Source organism: Anabrus simplex, chromosome 3 (assembly GCF_040414725.1).
Source record: "Anabrus simplex isolate iqAnaSimp1 chromosome 3, ASM4041472v1, whole genome shotgun sequence".
In the NCBI taxonomy this organism is placed as follows: domain Eukaryota; kingdom Metazoa; phylum Arthropoda; class Insecta; order Orthoptera; family Tettigoniidae; genus Anabrus; species Anabrus simplex.
The window spans coordinates 456847177-456866845 of NC_090267.1; the positions used below are offsets into that span (position 1 = coordinate 456847177).

Here is a 19669-nt window from a genome sequence, read left to right on the forward strand (position 1 = left end):
AATTTTCACACCATACAAATGCTGGGACTGGACCTTAATTAAGGTCATGGCTGCTTCCTTCCTGCTCCCAGGCCTTTCCTCTCCCATTGTTGCCATAATGTCTATTTATGTTGGTGCGACATAAAACAATTTGTAAAAAAATTAAATTTAAAAAAATGGTTCAGTTGGCTGCCTACACTGCAATATTACTGTCACTGTTCAGATGCATAGATTTCAGAGCCTCATACTCTCTGAAAGTGATCAGTTATTGATTTAGCTTACTGAAGGGTCAGATGTTATTAATAAGACATTTAATTTACTACTTTGTTGTTGATACATTTTATATCTTTCCAGATTAATCGATGCAGTCCATGTTATGGCATACGATCTTCGTGGAAACTGGGCTGGTTTTGCTGATACACATAGTCCTCTATACAAGCGACCTCATGACCAGTGGGCCTACGAGAAACTGAATGTGGTAAGTATGGATTCATTAAAAGGAAACAGTAAATAATATTTAAGAGAGAAAATCCACAAGGGATACCTGCCCTTTAATAAGGGTACCAGCGTCAAAGTGACAGTAAAGTATTGTAATGTCATTCAAATTTTTATACAGTATTTATAGGATAAAATGAGCTTATATACTTTTTTATTTTGAAATTCCCCTGTTGTACAACTATTCCTAATGAGGAATATTTTAATTTTCCTTGTATATACCATAAAAATGGTAATTTACTATTGATAGTGAATTATGAAAAACATCTAAACAAACATCTTTAAAAACGAAACAGGAATACCGTAACGAAGGAAGAAATTAACTGAAAATTTTGTGACAGATACTCACACACCAAAGAACAACCCGATCACTTCTTTGTCTTGTGAACTGTTACTCTCAAACCTTACTGTTGGATCCATAAGAATGCCAATTTTTCTCGTCCTGTCAATCACTACAGTGTTTTCATGTTTACTGGATCCGTCAGTAGAGTTGTTCTCAATCTTGTAACTTATTTATTACTCCATACAGTATGACATCATGACTTCTTCATAGATTTCAAATCTTCAAATCTTAGTCAGTGGCTTAAGTATATTGAAACACTGAACCTAGAAGATTTACAATGTTAAAATAACGTTGAGGATGGTCAATTCTAGAGAAGGTGACTGAGTACTGTTGGCAGAAACAATTGTGTTTACCTGGCTGCATAAATCAAAAGGTTGATAATCTATATATTAAAAGAGTTCACTAAAAACAGCTTTAGCAAATCCATCCGTCCGTTCTACTGGATCGATTAGCTTCATTTTTGTTTTATTCTCTTTGGAATTACCTGCCGGTGAATCATGAGACATCGATAGGTCTCTAAGTTCAGCCAACTTTGACTAATCATAAAATCAAATCATTAAATGATCACTCCAATAATTGCAGGTGAAGGCTTAGCCTAACCCGCAATACATTCTGTACTTAGCAGGTTGCTAAGCGACGAACACTTTCGTTAATATTCTGGTACATGATTTTCATCCTTAGTAATGTCATAGCATGCAGTCATGTCAAGCCAGAGAGTATACACTCCCTCTGATCATGGAAGAATATTACTCTGTGCTATATACTCTTTGATTCTCTGACCTTCCCCAGCTCCTAAATATACTCAACAGATTGCAGAACTTTCCTCATAATTTACATGCTGCTGATAGAAAACATTAACATATGCACAGACGGGTAGGCATCAAGTCGACTAGCCTTCTGTATGACCATTACTGGTAATAAAGGGCAGGGACAACCTCTTGAAAAAGTGGGTTTCTACTTACCTGAACCAGTATTCAGTCACGGCCAATTAAAATGTTGCACTATCTCGGGCAAGATCGTTCGAAAAGTTAAGATCCAGATATGCCCAAATGGTCGAAGCACAGTAAATACTGTATGGAAAGAAGCATTATAAACTATATTATGAATGAATCAGTTATTATATATGGTACCAGTATTAAATGTTCATAAAACTATTGGAAAGGGCAGGCAAAACAATACGACTACAACAGGCACATGAAGATGTGTTATTTGACCTATTTATGACATATGTTGTGGAGCAGCATGGGTCTACTAGTCTATTTTCTTTCTTTCACATAAAACAGTAATCCCCTCTCTACAAGCTCAACAGTTTTGATGTTCTATCTTCATTGGTTAGAGAGGAAGAACAGTCCTGAGTACGATGAGTACACAGACAGATTGGTAGGGTGGCAAAGACAGTGTTTGAAAAAAGTTAGCAATGGAAGAAAAGACAAAATGAGTGACTGTTAGATGTTCACAAAATTCACACAATTTGGTTATTTGATTTTATTCTGCCATAATTCCCATTTTGTGAGGCTTTGTCCTACTTTGTAACTTAATCAGAATTGGGTATCACAGTAAATACAAATAATTTCAAGATTATGATATCTGTTATTGCCAGCCCTATGGTGTAGGGGTAGCATGCCTGCCTCTTACCCAGAGGTCCCGGGTTTGATTCCCGGCCAGGTCAGGGATTTTTACCTGGATCTGAGGGCTGGTTCGAGGTCCACTCAGCCTACATGATTACAATTGAACAGCTATCTGTCGGTGGAATGGCGGCCCTGGTCAGGAAAGCCAAGAATAACGGCCGAGAAGATTTGTCGTGCTGACCACATTACACCTCATAATCTGCAGGTCTCCAGGCTGAGCAGCAGTCGCTTGGTAGGCCAAGGCCCTTTGGGGCTGTTGCGCCATGGGGTTTGGTTTGGATATCTGTTATTATGATTTTATTACAAGATTTCATATCAAATAACACTTTGATTGCCCTTTTGAAGTTGATTTAATCAGTCATCATTGACCTGCATTTAAGGCTGTCGCTCAGATGAAAGATTCCCTATCATTTGTCTACCTAGTCTTTTCTTAAAAGATTTCAAAGAATTTGGAAATTTATCGAATATCTCCCTTGGTGAATTATTTCAAGAGCGGTTAGGGGCACGCAGCTGTGAGTTTGCATCCAGGAGATAGTGGGTTCAAACCCCACTGTTGGCAGCGCTGAAGATGGTATTCCGTGGTTTCACATTTTCACACCAGGCAAATGCTGGGGCTGTACCTTAATAAAGGCCTTGGCCGTTTCCTTCCCATTTTGTCACCATAAGACCTCTCTGTGTGGGTGCGACGAAAAGCAAATTTGAAAACAAAATTTCAAACCCTAATTCCTCTTCCTGTAAATAAATATTTTCCCCAATTTTACCTCTTGAATTCCAACTTGATATTAATGTTATGGTCTTTCCTAGTTTCAAAGACTCTATTCAAGCTCATTCATCTACTAACGCCATTTTCCATGCCATCTCTCCGCTGACAACTTGGAACATACCACTTAATCGAGCAGCTCATCTTTTTACTCCCAAGTCTTCCCAGCTCAAAGTTTGTAATATTTCCATAATACTACTCTTTTATCAGAAATTAGAACCATCATACAGTTGTCTGCTGTCCATCTTACAATGTTGTCGAGCTCTTTCTTGCAAATGGAAATTCTAAGTTCCCATGGAGGGAATTAGATTCTTTTCCACCAATAGAGCATATAAAAAATCAGATCAAAAATTAGATGGATGGCTTTTTCGGCGTTTGCTCTATTAACCAGCGTTTCGTCTTAGGTCTGACACTAGACTCTTCAGAGTGGGATGTGTCAGACCCTACCCACTGACGCTGGGGTGTATGCAGGTGAACTTATCAGAAGCTTATTTATGAAGCACAGTCTGATACTGATACTGTGCTTCATAAATAAGCTTCTGATAAGTTCACCTGCATACACCCCAGCGTCAGTGGGTAGGGTCTGACACATCCCACTCTGAAGAGTCTAGTGTCAGACCTAAGACGAAACGCTGGTTAATAGAGCAAACGCCGAAAAAGCCATCCATCTAATTTTTGATCTGATTTTTTATATGCTCTATTGGTGGAAAAGAATCTAATTCCCTCCATGGGAACTTAGAATTTCCATTTGGAATTGCTAGGCGGGCATTAATTCCATTGTGGAGTTTTATCTCCCGTATGCAGTTATCAGACTGTGCTTCATAAATAAGCTTCTGATAAGTTCACCTGCATACACCCCAGCGTCAGTGGGTAGGGTCTGACACATCCCACTCTGAAGAGTCTAGTGTCAGACCTAAGACGAAACGCTGGTTAATAGAGCAAACGCCGAAAAAGCCATCCATCTAATTTTTGATCTGACTCTTTCTTGCAGTCGCTCACAATCCTGTATATTATTTATTATGTTATACAGCATAATATCATCTACAACTAAAACCAAACTGTGCTGCTTTCCTTTGCATCTTTTCCATTTCTTGAATCTAGTAACCCTGCAGAGGGTCCCCATACATTGCGACCATACTCTGATTGGAGTCTTACCAGAGACTTACATACCCTCTCCTTTACATCTTTACTACAACTCTCAAATACCCGTACATATCTCTAACCTTTATTTACAACCTTATTAATTTATGTATTTTCCTTGTCCAGATACACTGCAAAAATGTTTTTCCAATATTTGGCTACAAGGACAGCTTTATCATTGGCCTGAAAAATGCCTTCCTTTATGCATGTTGATGGTAAATGCTGACAAACCAGAAGGTGTTCTTCATCCTGTATTAGTCCACAATCACAGGTCATGTCTCCTTGTACATAACCCCACTTAACTAGGTTAGACTTGTGCTTTGAAACACCTGTCCACAGTCGATTGAGTGTATTCCAGACGGGATACGGAAGGCGAAAATCTGCAGAATGTTCTTCCTTTAAACTCAGGGATGGATTACGTACTTGTTGTTGCCACAGTTCATGCCTTTGTTTTTCTGGCATATCAACAAGTGATATGATTGTTCTTATAAAACTCTTCCTTGACCTGAGTCTAATGGGCTGCATTTGATTTACAAAGGTGATGGCGATAAACGGGGTGACGTGGATCGGTTGATTGCTTCCGACGTTCGATTTCTGCTGTTACTTCCCTTCTTAGGTGAGGAGGGGTGATTTCTGCGAGAGGACAGATATTTTCTGTTGGAGTTGGTCTCAGACACCCAGTAATTTTGCCGTCAGTCTCGTTCACAGCACTATCTACTTGCTTAGCGTGGGCAGAGTTTCTCCATATGGGTCATGCATATTCTGCAGTTGATAGGCAGATGTACGTAGGACATGAGAGTATGCACCGTAAGATGTGCCTGTTAGTTTTCTGATAATATTATTCCTAGTGCACACTTTTTGTTTGGAATTTTGAAAGTGTTGTTTGAAAAATAAAGTTCTGTCCAGTTTCATACCAAGGTGCTTTGCAGCCAGTATCCAGTATTCGGGAGATAGTAGGTTCGAACCCCACTATCGGCAGCCCTGAAGATGGTTTTCCGTGGTTTCCCATTTTCACACCATGCAAATGCTGGGGTTGTACCTTAATTAAGGCCACGGCCACTTCCTTCCCACTCCTAGCCCTTTCCTGTCCCATCGTCGCCATAAGACCTATCTGTGTCGGTGTGACGTAAAGAAAAAAAAAACCAAGGTATTTTGTCGTATAACAATGTTCAAGGACTACTCCTCTCCATTTCACACACAATTTTCTACTGGCTTCTTTATTACATAGATGAAAGGCACAAACTTGAGTTTTGCTGGGGTTGGGTCTCAAATGATTGTTCTCGTTTTATGTAACAAATTCTTCGAGAGACTTTTCCAGCTTTCCTTCAACCTCTTCAAATGTGTTCCCCTGTGCTGCCACTGCTGTGTCATCAGCATAGATAAAATGCTTGACTACGGCAGGAATTGGTTGGTCATTAGTGTAGATGTTATAGAGCAATGGTGCTAGAACACTTTCGTGGGGTAATCCATTCTTTTGAGTTCTCCAACGGCTGTTCTCATTTTGAAGAGACACGTAGAAATGTCGATTTTGAAGAATGCATTCAACAAATTTTGTAAAACCATAGTCCCTTGTTGTTTGATACTCATTATACACCAATCTGTTATGATTAATGGTATCATAAGCTGGGCTAAGGTCTACGAGGCAACACCAGTCACTTGTCCTCGCTCGTAGCCTTCCTCTATATGTTGTGTCAGATTGAGAAGTTGTCCACAACATGATCTTCCAGGCCCAAATCCTGTTTGGTCAGGTATGAGAGCTTCATCTACAAGAAGTGAAATATGGTTCAGTACTATTCCCTCAAGGATTTTGAAAAGATGACACAATAGAGAAACAGATCGGAAGTTCTTAGATTCATTTGGCTCCCTGCCAGGTTTCAAAATAGCCTCAACATGAGCTTGGAATATGGCAAGTGGTGATGCAGTTATTCATGAAGTTGAGGATCCATTTCAATGTTTCAGGCCCAAAACGTTTTATTTGTTCTGTTCTCAACTCATCCACTCCACCTGACTTTTTATTCTCCATGTGCTGAATCACCTCATGCAGTTCAGCCAGTGAAAAGGAAGTGTTAAGTAAGTGATTTTCATCTTCAAGTTCACGTTGAAACTCCAGTCTTTTCATCCTTCTGGTACTTTTACTATTAAGTAGTAGTTGATGAGCAATCTTATTGGGTGTAACTTCACTCTTACGTACCTGAGTTGAAGTTGGATCTTTGTTAAGGTTCTGAAACAAATTTCCATGCACGTCAGCTATTTTGTTTCATATCCAGATTTTCTATTAGAGAGCACCGTCTCTCTTGTCTTGAGGTGGTTATAGCACTAAGCAACCTCTCACTTGCTTCCAGTGTTTCTTCTGAGAAGGGGATCATTCTCGAACAATTGCTGGTATCTTTCTTTTTTTTGCTATTTGCTTTACGTCGCACCGACACAGATAGGTCTTATAGCGACGATGGGATGGGAAAGGGCTAGGAGTGGGAAGGAAGTGGCCGTGGCCTTAATTAAGGTACAGCCCCAGCATTTGCCTGGTGTGAAAATGGGAAACCACGGAAAACCATTTTTAGGGCTGCCGACAGTGGGGTTCGAACCTACTATCTCCCGAATACTGGATACTGGCCGCACTTAAGCGACTGCAGCTATCGAGCTCGGTCTGGTATCTTTCAAGGGCAAGTTTTGAGTCATGAGTGAGTCCAGCTACGTGGTTGGTGTGGCATCCCCGTGGAATGTGTTTGTGAGCTACATTATTAATGTGACTACCCCTATAAAGATCTTTCCTTATATAAACACCAGGGTACTTTCTCTCCACCAATATAGTAATTCAAGTTCAGAGGACTTTTCTTCTTGATGGAATTTATAACATGACTTTTCACACTGTTTACCATCATACCATTGTCCGCTGTTCATCTCACAACATTGTCCAGGTCTTTTAATGTTAAAAACATTTCTTAGCAGACAAAGTAGTGGTTCCCATACTACAAAAAACATAATTAAGCAATTTCCTCAATTGTGCTGAAAGTTGAAGGGCTAAAGGGCCCGGAAAGGTTTCAAATTGTGTATCTTGGATAGCTCTATGGAACTAAAACAAAATCAAAAATCACTTCCGGCCTAAATGCAGTTCTGGCAAAACAGCCTAAAATCACTTGTTTCTTTACTTGTTTTCTTTTTTATTCAGATCCTAGCCAAATTAACTTATTTACATAATTCTTTCTGTAATGTGTTCTTTGGTTTAATACCCTCAGGCATTTTCTGATTTTTTGAAAAATGTCCACACCTAATGTAGTTATAAGGGCTTAAGTGAAACTCTGCATTGACTCGCATTAGCGCTCGTAGTGGTGCTTAAGTGAAAGAATGCATTAACTCATATTAGCGCTCATAGTGGTAGAAAATGGCAAGCTGCTAATCTAATCGATCAGATATGGTTAAGCTTCCAGTAAACAATCATGAGTTTACTGCATGTTATCATCATCATCATCATCATCATCACCATCACCATCATCAACATTGAGTTGCTAGCCTGAAGGGCATTTGCTCACAATCCTGTAACTTCTTTATTACTCCATACAGTATGACATAATCTGCAGAAAACCTTAACTGTGATTCCAATTTTTTACTCATAGCAATCATTTACTCATAGTCTATCATATATATATATAGGCCATTCAGAAATTAAGTTTCTCTATTTGTTTTCTTGTAAACATACTTAGTCAGAAAATATCAGCATGCGTCACAGATCTATGACATAGCAATCATCAGCCGGACAAGTCCCGTCTGGAGTCAGTAGCAAAGCAGTAGTGGCTGGAATTAATTGCGGCTCGTATTCTTTCTCCTGATGCCTGCAGGGCTCAGTCTGTGATACATTTTCTAAAGAAATTGCAATGGACCATTCAAAACAAGAGGCGTGAAATGCTCAGTTCAGGTGTTGTGCTGATCCATGGCAATGCTCGCCCACATTCGACTCGCCGCTCAGCAACTGTTCTGCAGGAGTTCGGCTGGAAGGTGTTTGATCATCCACCAAACAGTCCTGACCTTGCTTCCAGTGATTTTCATCTTTTCTGGCACCTCAAGAAATTTTTCGTCCTGTCAGCATTTTTACATAGACGAAGAGCTGAAGAAGAATGTTACATGCTGGTTTCATTCCCAGGCGGCAGACTTCTACGATACCGGCATACAAAATTTGATCCCACAATATGACAAGTGTCTCTATTCTGGTGGTTATCATGTCAAAAATGTCAAAAACTAGCTCCAACATTGCTGTATCAGGGGACAGTAACATTTTTCATATAACTATTTTTTTTTTAAAGATAGGGAAACTTAATTTCTGGATGACCCTCGTACATACTGTATATGTATATATAAGGAAACATAAACATAACCACATTTTAGATCTTCAAACCACAATATCATGGTTGTCCGTTTATTATTAGTGATAATAAAATACCGTAATTACCGATATAGAATCATACAATAATGTTTAGGACAGGCTGTAATCAATAACAAATAATTTTATCAAAAATGTTAATGTAGAACTACTTTTGTGTGTTCTAGAATGATGGAATGTTCCTCTGGCAGGAGATGGGCTGTCCTTCTGACAAGCTTGTTGTGGGTATTCCTTTCTATGGTCGCTCTTTCACACTTTCTCAAGGAAATACCAACTATGATCTTGGTACCTACATCAACAAGGAAGCTGGAGGAGGTGCTCCAGGAAACTACACTCAGGCCAAGGGCTTCCTTGCCTATTATGAGGTAAGAATATTTGATTTTGAACTGTTAAATTAATTTTCATCTATCTGTTTGCTGTATCACGAAACATGACTGACAGTTGAGCAATTAGAAACCAAAATAATAATAATAATCAATGGCAAAACTACTTGGAGTCATTTGAGGCAATGCCTACCCTAAGAAATACGATTAAATTATATAAATATCGTAAAAAATGTATCTGCTGTTGCTATTGTGTTAAAACTACAATAATCTCTATTTAATATGTACTACATGGTTGACAGCAGCAGGCTATGTGCTTTGCTGAATGCCTGCTAGATGGTAACAGCGGACTACTTATTCTGACAGGGAGGCAGCAAATAACTTGACTGACCCAGGACTTTTTGTTTTGTTTGCATTTCGCCAGCTTGGTGGTTGGGAGCGGGGTGGTGGAGGAAGGTTAGGTTACCACCCGCATCCCTCTCTCCGCTAAGTCTTGGGCCCGATGAAGTATGCCTCTTCTGCTATTCGACTGTGTAGAAAGTCATAGCGCGAAGGCAACAAAGAAGTACGTATTGTTAATTGTGAAAGTGCACATGGTATTCTTTTGAGTTAGTAGGCAATCAGTGTATTATTGGCAATATTAGTGACAATTCAGACATGGAAAAATCCAATTCAATATCTGAGTTTCTATTGTGTAAAACAAGGCTGACATTATCTGGTTGAAACTCGCGTTTAAATAATGAGTGAAGCAGGCCCCTGCGGGAACTTCACAAGTCTTTTCAACTCTTTAAAATGTTAACCATTCTCTGTTTGGATTTATGAAGAGAAGTGTGAAGCCAAAAATGAAGGATGTATGCCTAATTTAGATATTAAGTATTTTGTTGATAAAGTAGCTAGGAAATTTCAATTTTCTTGGTGTACGTGATATTCGTGGGTTTGATAAAGGGTGTACGTGTGTTTTGTTTGGTGGTGAAAAGGAATGGACTTTAAATGAGATAATTGTTACAAAAACATTCTTAGAAAAGCAGAGAAGCATCAAAACTGAAATAAACATATTCAGAATGGAGAGAAATTCTGTTTACTGGGGCGCTGGGGGATAGAACGTTCTTTATCTGAAGGTGCAAGAATTCAAGCCGTTAAACATAACAAAGTTGTAAAACAAAATCGGCTTGTTGTAGAGAGACTTGATATTGTGTATTTTCTTGGGAAACAGGAGCTTGGATTTCGAGGTCATTTTGAAGGGGAAGACTCGATCAACAGCAGCAGTTACCTGAAGTTGTTAGATGTTTCAAAACAGGAACAGTACATTCAAGATCATCTGCAGTCTACGTCGGGCTTTTAATAATGATAATAATAATGTTATTTGCTTTACTTCCTATTAACTACTTTTATGGTTCTTGGAGATGCCAAGATGCCGGAATTTAGTCCCACAGGAGTTCTTTTACGTGCCAGTAAATCTACCAACACGAGGCTGACGTATTTGAGCACCTCTAAGTACCACCGGACTAAGCCAGGATCGAGCCTGCCAAGTTGGGATCAGAAGACCAACACCTCAACCGTCTGAGCCATTCAGCCTGGCACGTTGGGCTTCAAAAGCACATCAAGCGATATAAGTAATGAATTAATTGAGTCTGTAACTACCATAATTCAGGAAACGATGAAAGCAGAGTTAGATTCTTGTGATTTCATTGGTATACAGGCGGATGAGACCTTAAATGTCTCAAATAGGTCTCAAGTCTGTGTAATATTCTGGTTCTGGTTCTGCTCAAAGCAGGATCCCACAGAAAGATTCATAGGCTTTTATGATGTTCCGATTGATAAGACTGCATCAGACTTATCAGAATTTATTGTCGATATTCTGCAAAAGTGAGGAGTAATTTATAAAATTCTATGTCAAACATATGACGGGTGCTCCACAATGGCAGGAAGGCATGGGGGGTGTTCAGCATTACGTTCAGCAAGTTTGCTGATGGGCAATATTTCTGCACTGCCCACCAATTAAACCTTGTTCTTCTCCATTTCTGCAAAACAATAAAATCAGTCAGGCTCTTCATTGATAAGCCAACAGCATTTCATTCATTTTCAGTAGATCCTCAAAGAGAGCTGGAATCCAAAGGATTTAGACTTCCACAAGCATGTACTACCCATTGGAGCTTTCATTCCAGAGCAGTCCACACAATATTTTCACACTATGATGATTTAAGACAGGTTTTTGAAGATATTGCGCAGAATGATGAGGGTTGGGACAGTAAGTTGTACAATTCTGTTGTTGGGTTGCTTAACATATTCAGGAAGGCCCAATTCATTTATTTGTTCTGTGTCTATAGATTTGTTTTATTTATACAGACCATCTCCTTGTTATATTGCAACATAAAACCACATCTAATGTAATTCTGTGCAATACTGAAATTAGGAAAACCACTAGTATCCTCAAGGACATGCAATCAGAAAACACGGTATCCTCTTGCGTTGAAAATGTTGTAAAATATATAGTAAGATATAGATGGCAGAACATAACAAATGCTCAAAATTTTTACAGTGAAGTCCTTGACACTTTAATTATGCAAATGGGAAAACGGTGCGACGAATACAAAGCTGACCAAGTAGATCATTTCAAGTATTTAGGACATGTGTTCTCCCAGGTTAGTAGTATAGTATGTGAGATTGAATCAAGGTGCAGCAAAGCTGTAGTGAGCTCATAGTTGTGATCAACAGTATTTTATAAGAAAGAAGTGAACGTAAACTGAAACATTATAAAACAGTTATTCTACCATAAGCTCTATATGCCCAGTTGGCCATTTTTGTTCTGTACTTAACATTTCTTCAACACATACAAAATGCACGTAACACGACCTAATATGTTGAAAGTCGGTTTTGATTACAATGCAGTCATGAAAATTCAATATTCAATGTTTATTTTTTTCCATCCTGTCATAAAGCTTTCCCACTCTGACTTCCTTCCTGATGTCCTCATTTCTTACTCTGTCATTTCTTTACTTTCCTACTATACTTTAAAAAAATTTCATTTCACTGGCCTTGATTTTATTCTCCCGTCTTTTTGTCATTGTCCAGGTCTCCACTGCATATACATCACCTCTTTACACTTCATTGGTACCGTTACAGTACTTCCTTCCTCCACACCAGGTTTCTCACACTCTGGTAGAATACATTTCGCTATTGAATCCTCTACTGAAATTAATACTGTATGTAGTGTAATCACAGTTCTAGATTTTTATATTCATATCTACCTGAATTTGAAAATAAAACAGGTAGGCTATCAGATGATTTTTATGAATTTAAGGTTAAAAGTAATTATTTAATCAGTTGAGGCGTCTAGTATCAAAACCGGCCAAGTCACAAAATTTGCGAAAATGAGTTAAGGTTATAAATTTGAAGTAGAAGTATAGCACTATCAGGTGAAACAAGAATATGCTTTAAAATCGTCCATGTCTTCATGTTATAGAGCACTGAATTCTCGGCCAAGTCATGCAGCCAGTGAATTCAAAACCAGCCAAGTCAAGGAACGAGCGACAATCTTTATGATGCAGCATTATTGTCTGGAAGCTTGTGTTGTTACATTAAGTAACAATGTGATCATATCAGTAGGCAAAATCGTTCCTTGTAATGTATATTCTTTGAAGTCATAATATTTTGTTTTTTGTTCGTTTGCAACACTGATTTACATATTCGCGGGCTTCTTGCCGTCATTGGCGCCAAAGCAATCCTATTTCCGGTGTGCTCATATTTTGTCATTATTGTGTGCTGTAATGTGGATATTGTTCCGAGTGGTGAACTGAAAAATTTACTTTCATACCTGGTGAAATTGTATAAAATTGCAACAAAAATGGCCAAGTCAAAATTTAAATTAACAAAAAAGATGGGTTTATTATGAGTTAGATTTCTCAAAACAGCGGAACTTAAATATTAAACCATTAAGGATATAACTGTGAAAAAAAATCTTTTCTGACCATCATTGCTTTGTCTCTACAGGTTTATTACAAGTTGTCCATTTCATGACCGTATCGATGTTTAATCAAGAAGTAAGTATAAATAACCACCTAATCGATACTTTATTAATGCCTCAGGCAAAATTGAATAAAATTAAAACTTAGAGGACATGTTTCGACCACTTAGTGATCCTCTTCAGCTGTATAAATAAAGAACTGAAAAGAAAAACATTGACAATAAGCACAAATAAAAGTTCTTTGGAGACTCCTTTGATAAAAATGGAGGTCGTCAGAATAGGTCATCTTGCCTTTCGTTCTTGTTTGGAAAAGATGTTTATTCTGCGCTGTCTAGAGGGTCTGTTCTTTGAGCGCGACCTGGTGAAGTAACGATGTGATACATTTTGACAGTTTATGGAAAGCTCTGGAGAGAAGGGAAGTAGAGTTTCATCGTCATCTAAAATAACATGTGAGGGAGGAGGGAGATTGGGCTGTGCTTCTGCGATGTCGTGTTTGATTATATCTCTTGTTCGTCTAGTCTGTTTCATGTCTACCCATTCTAAGAGATATAATCAAACACGACATCGCAGAAGCACAGCCCAATCTCCCTCCTCCCTCACATGTTATTTTAGATGACGATGAAACTCTACTTCCCTTCTCTCCAGAGCTTTCCATGAACTGTCAAACTGTATCACATCATTACTTCACCAGGTCGCGCTCAAAGACAGACCCTCTAGACAGCGCAGAATAAACATCTTTTCCAAACAAGAACGAAAGGCAAGATGACCTATTCTGACGACCTCCATTTTTATCAAAGGAGTCTCCAAAGAACTTTTATTTGTGCTTATTGTCAATGTTTTTCTTTTCAGTTCTTTATTTATACAGCTGAAGAGGACCACTAAGTGGTCGAAACATGTCCTGTAAGTTTTAATTTTATTCAATTTTGCCTGAGGCATTAATAAAGTATCGATTAGGTGGTTATTTATACTTACTTCTCTACAGGTTTATCGTCCATATTGAAAAATACAGTATGCCTTGAGTGACTTGGCCGGTTTTGATACTAGATGCCTCAGTTATGTTATAAATAACTTGTTAGCTTTATTTCTGAACATTATTTTCTTTTTTTAAGATTTAATGTTGTCTTTAATGAGAACTGATAGGAGAGAGGAGATAATGAAGTCAGTATACTGGAATAGCAGTCTCCTTGAAATTTTGAAACTGACCGATGAAGTAGCCTGGTTCACTATTTTGTATAACAGGTTGTATGTACATGATCTTATTTAAGAGAAAAACTGAGACTCCTGCAATATGTAATGTAAAATCCTGAGTACATAGCTATACTGAAACTAGCTGAAACTCTCCTATCTTATTTATAGATCTGCCTTGCAGAGATGGAAGGAGGCTGGACACTGAAATGGGATGAAAATGGAAAGGTCCCTTATGCTTACAAAGGTATTGTACAAATAATATATCATAGTCCTTCAAAATATATTTTGTTTTATTTAGTTTTGTTTGCTCCTTTCATGAATATTTGAGGAAGACTGGGGACAGGATTCTATGGAAAAGGATTAGAAAATATGTCAGGATAAACATAAAGAGAGATTAGTGTGGGTAGAGGGAGCAATAGGATGGAGCAATACGAAGAAACATAAATACAAAAGAAGACAAAGATTAACTCTGCATCATCACACATACTACCTTCATGGATGTTTATCATCCCTTTCAATACTTCCCAGCCTTCAATATATTGTTTCTGCTTTGTAGTTTCATCAGTGTTAAGATATCCATAGTCATAGTGTGGCTATCCTTGAAAGAATTTAAGTTGCCTGTATGCAAAATGTTTTACTTACCTCAACAATACCATGTAAAGGTGGTGGTTATATTGAAATGTTCAGATTTAAAAGTATGTTGCTCACTGTCAGTAGCCTTTAAGATGTTTATTCATGGTTTCCCATTTTCAGACTAGGCAACTGCTGGGGCTGTATCTTAAATAAGGCCATGGTAGCTTCCGTCCCACCCCTAACCCTTTCCTGTCCTATCATCGCTGTGAGACCTATCTGTGTTGGTGCAACGTAGCCTAAAGCAAGTTGAAAAAAAAAAAAAGAAGAATTATTATTAGTTGTGGTAATGTTCTCTGTGGTCTGCATATTATTTTAGTTAAAGAAAATGATTATGTTGACAATATACTACACCCTACCGGGCTTCGAATGGATGACCCACGCATAAGAATGCCTCCACGTAACGGGGTAAACACCCACGGATGAGATTTGATTGAAGAGCGGGTCGAATTGCTTAACGAGCTTCGAACCGCTCCCCTTCCTACTTTCTGTGCCGGCCCGGCAGCCTGAGCACTTGGGGAAGTGGTACGTTCAAAGAAAAACAAAAACAACAAATACTTAAGATGGAGTCTTATGTCTATAATATGAAAGTAGGATCTCTGGGTTCAAATGCCTAGTGGATACTGCTTAACACTGCTACAAATGATAAGAATCATTAAATAGGGGTTACGAATATGAATTTATTCAAAACATGACAATTTAAAAGAAGTTGATACAGCTCTCTATACAATGACTCTCCACATATGGGAGGAAAAGAAAATAATAATCACTTTAAAAATACGAATCGCCCATGGGCGTCGCCTGCATAACGGCACGATTGAGGTTTTGCGACTTGCTATCGTTCATTTGTCCTCATTAATTCATACCGTTCATGAAATTTTGTACATTATTCTGTCGATCACACCGTGAGATGATCTGATGTCCCTATACACAAATATTACTAGCTGTTCTAAACACGAACATAACCGGGGCCTACACTATATAATATCATATTAAAAGAAACATTTGCATAATGCACAACAACCACAAATGCCATTTTGCTAAACCCCGGACTCCTCACCTATCACCAAGACCACACAACGTGCACATAGGTTCTGTTTGAACTCAAAAATATGTGCACACAATTACGAAACATACACAGATATATGGATATATACAATTCATGCACACAGGAGAACCATTCCTAGAAAAGAAACAGCATGGTTATCACTGGCTCCGGCCCACAGCGCAAGCTTGGAGCAGCTCGCCCAAGGGCGCCACCATAATCCGGAGTCGAACTGGCAGACTCCCGACCGAGAGGTACTGTGGGTTTCTGTAGATCCCGAGAATAGCTACTCTCATATCGCCGGATATCGGGGGGGATCCCTACTCATTTATTAAATACCTTTAAAAGAAGTTACCGTGATATTATCATTATACAAGTATTCTTAGCTAAGCCATTTAACCCAAACAAAAGAACGCGAGCAGACCAGGCTCCAAGCCCTCACACAAGGGGATACGGGACCCTTTTGTCCCGAGGGCGAGAGCTAGACATACACAAAAAAAAAAAAAAAAAAGGGCCAGCCATTCACTTCGCACGGCCATTCAGATTCTTCTCTCCCTCAAACGTTCACCCTCTCGTCTCGGGGACACATCCTTGGCCCATTTCATTTGCTTATTTATATTATCGTGGAATTCCCATAAAATACTCTTTTTATTCACTCCCTTCTCATTATTATTACTGAGACTGGAGCACGATCACTTCTCAATCATTTCATCGTAAATTCCTATTCGGCCTTCTCACTACGTCCCATATCGCGTATCTTCTTCCCTTGGGCCTCTGGCTCTCATGGCTCCTCGTTCATACCACATAAATACACTTATATTTAAACCTTCTGACCAAAGATTAAGGGACTCCTGCCCTGGGTCTCGCCCCGGCTATAGATAACAAAAAAAACACTCCCAACCATTATGGCCAATTAATCAAAATCACGGGAAACTTGCATATGGTTCCACACACCTATCTAAATCACACAACATGTACCTCTCCCGGTCGGGATCTTCTTCTTTCTTGCAGTCCATGCACTGATTATATCTGTAAGCTAGGCATGCATTGTCTGACTGACCCATGAGTTTCCCTGGCATATTTGACAACCTCGTGGGACAGTGACTACCAATATTTCGACATGTTTCCCTGCTTGCCAACACCATTATTCCAACCTCCCCTACGGGAAACTCAAATATTCTCCTAACCTTGTTCCCATATTTGCTAGGACATTCTACATATTACTGGAAATATAACCCTCACGATAAGCTAATCATTAAGAAAGAAATATGAGTCGTCCGGGAATTCAGCTCCCTTGAATTTTACTTCAACATTATAAAATCAATAAAGTTTCCATATAGGACATGCATTAACTTACAACATTTTGATATTTACAAAAGAACGCTAATCCTATCCCCGGGTTATGTCATGCTTAGAAATTAAATTTGGACATCACTCATCTGTTTGGTGGCCGTTGTGTCTCCCCCCACGGGAGACCCATGGTGAAGTTCTTAGTACTCCATGACCACTCGGTAGGTGGCGGGCGTGCAGTCCTTCATCCCTGGTCCATCCAAGTCCGACATCCTGGGGAACTCGTCACAGCTGAAATCTTATAGTAATCCAAGTGGGTAACACTTTTACACTCGTCACACGTCCTCTATTTCAGAGTTTACACCCGCGTTCCCAGTAAGAATCGGGTAGCTCACGAGACTCGAGCCCCTGATTCGAAGTAACACTTTGGGTGATACCGAATTATGAATTTCACTGACTCATTAAACCGGCAGTGTCTCAGCCGAATTCTAATACTTGTTCGTAAAATATGCTCGCGGTTTTTACTAGTTTGACACGCAGCACAGAAACAATTCACCTAGGCTCGTTTGGCCTCCCGTTCACTACACAAAGGCTTTTGTACAAGGGTTTCTGACTGTAACTGGAGCACCGCGGGACGCAGTGTCCGTCTCACGACCCGTGAAAGAACAACTCTCTCTGCAAGGGCCTGCTCGGCCTATATTATCTCGCCCGCCGGAAGCTTGGGGGTGTAAACCTTCACGGTTCATTAAGAACCAGAGCTCCTTTCACACCAAGAATTGAAGATATTTAAATATTGCATCTTGTAGCCCTCTGTCTCCTCTTTCATTTGAGCCAAGCGTGCTGGACCTACGATCAGCAGTTTTTATGTAATTTGCTTCCCGCCTTTGATTAATTCATTAGCGTCCCTCGGGAGGCGGAGTCAATTTTGAGCGCGACTCTTGGCTTGGGTGACGCCGCTATATCCACATGTGTTAGCGATATGTTACATCTTGACGGCTGGTGACCTCATTTCTTCCCCTGCATAAGTTATTACATATTTTTAGTCTAGGGAACGCAGAAAATTTCGCTCTATTCAATGGTGTGTCTCACATAATTTTCCTATGTCTGGATTAAAATATCATTCCATTGTTTGCGCGCCAAAGTCCGACGTTGGCACCCGTGACACGTGCATAAAAAACCGGAAGTTCCTTGTGTTCGTTTGGAACTCCGGGAAGCTAAGCTCCACCTCGGGGCGTATCTGACTACTCCAGCATCGCGTCCCCTTCTATCTCTCTCTGCGAGTTGAGAGCGTATTTCCGCGGGGGCTTGGCTGTTGCTTTGTCTTTCCATTGTCTGGCAAGTGCTCTTTCCGCGGGTTCCATTCTGGCAGGACGCCGCTCGATTCCCTTCGCCCATACTGCTACCAATGACGCGACCTTTAGGAGTAATTTTAATGGAGTATAAAAGCCCATATCATTCCCATGGAGCTGTACAGGACACTGTACGGTTTCAATACTGACAAAAAAATGTCAAGACTCATTTGTAAATGAATCCTGTTCCTTTTTCTGTTATAGGTACCCAATGGGTGGGTTATGAAAATCCTAAAAGTGTGCAGATCAAAATGGACTTCATCAAGGAGAAGGGCTACCAAGGTGCTATGACATGGGCTATTGATATGGATGACTTCCAGGGAGTGTGTGGACCCAAGAATGCCCTTATTGACATCCTACACAAGAATATGATTGGGTATAAGGTACCCAAACCCACCTATGATCCACCAAAGAGGGTAAGGTTTTATGGATTATACATTTAATAGTTGCCCCACGTTTGAGCACATTTGAACTGTGCACACCTAAATCAATTTATTTATCAAGTAAGGAATCAATGCTGGAAGAACATTTCGTTACAAGAGTTTATAGAATTAATTACTTCTTATTCATTTCCCATTTCCAGTCTTCTGGATCAGGCTGTGAATCAAGGAGCTTCACAGTTTTCCATTTTTCATAGTTTCACAGTTTCTCCAAGACGAGAACTGCGCGTTGCTTATTGAGGGATGCCCTAACTGTTTCTGAGGCCTCGACTCACTCTTGATCGTGCGGTGGGCTCACCACACCCAAAGGCATTTTATATCTACTGCCAGGAATTTTTCATGCCATCCCTAACTTGGAGAAACAGACGCATTTTGTCATGGAGTGCTGGATGGACTTTTGTGGTATTACCTCTACTGAAGGACTATCACCCCTCCAAAAGAGCCTAAAGCCATTGGCCTCTTTAGATTGTACTAATATTTATCCCTGAGTCCAGGGCTGCTTCTTCCACCATCTCCACCGTACCAAAGGCCAACTTCTCTGCCGTTGTTGTTACTTAGATCTTCACTCGTAACCCTGAGCTGGAATCCTTCCCAGATGTTACACACTTGGTCAGTGTGCTTTGGGACTCACATGAACAGGGGCACCACTCCCTGCATAGGGCTGCCTCCAAAGAAGTTTCCTACCTGCTACCTGAAGAATGAATTACTATACAGTAAAAACAT

The 19669-nt window shown here is 39.6% G+C and overlaps 1 protein-coding gene across 2 annotated transcripts in view; it reads left to right on the forward strand.

The window, feature by feature from the left end:
- Nucleotides 1-19669, forward strand: part of Cht5 (Chitinase 5) — a 137723-nt gene that overhangs the window by 104524 nt on the left and 13530 nt on the right. For both annotated transcript variants that reach the window (XM_068226752.1, XM_067143543.2), the window contains exons 6-9: nt 334-457; nt 8885-9082; nt 14361-14436; nt 18711-18922. In XM_068226752.1, coding sequence (XP_068082853.1) covers nt 334-457; nt 8885-9082; nt 14361-14436; nt 18711-18922 — 610 coding nt within the window. The remainder of the gene's footprint in view (nt 1-333; nt 458-8884; nt 9083-14360; nt 14437-18710; nt 18923-19669) is intronic.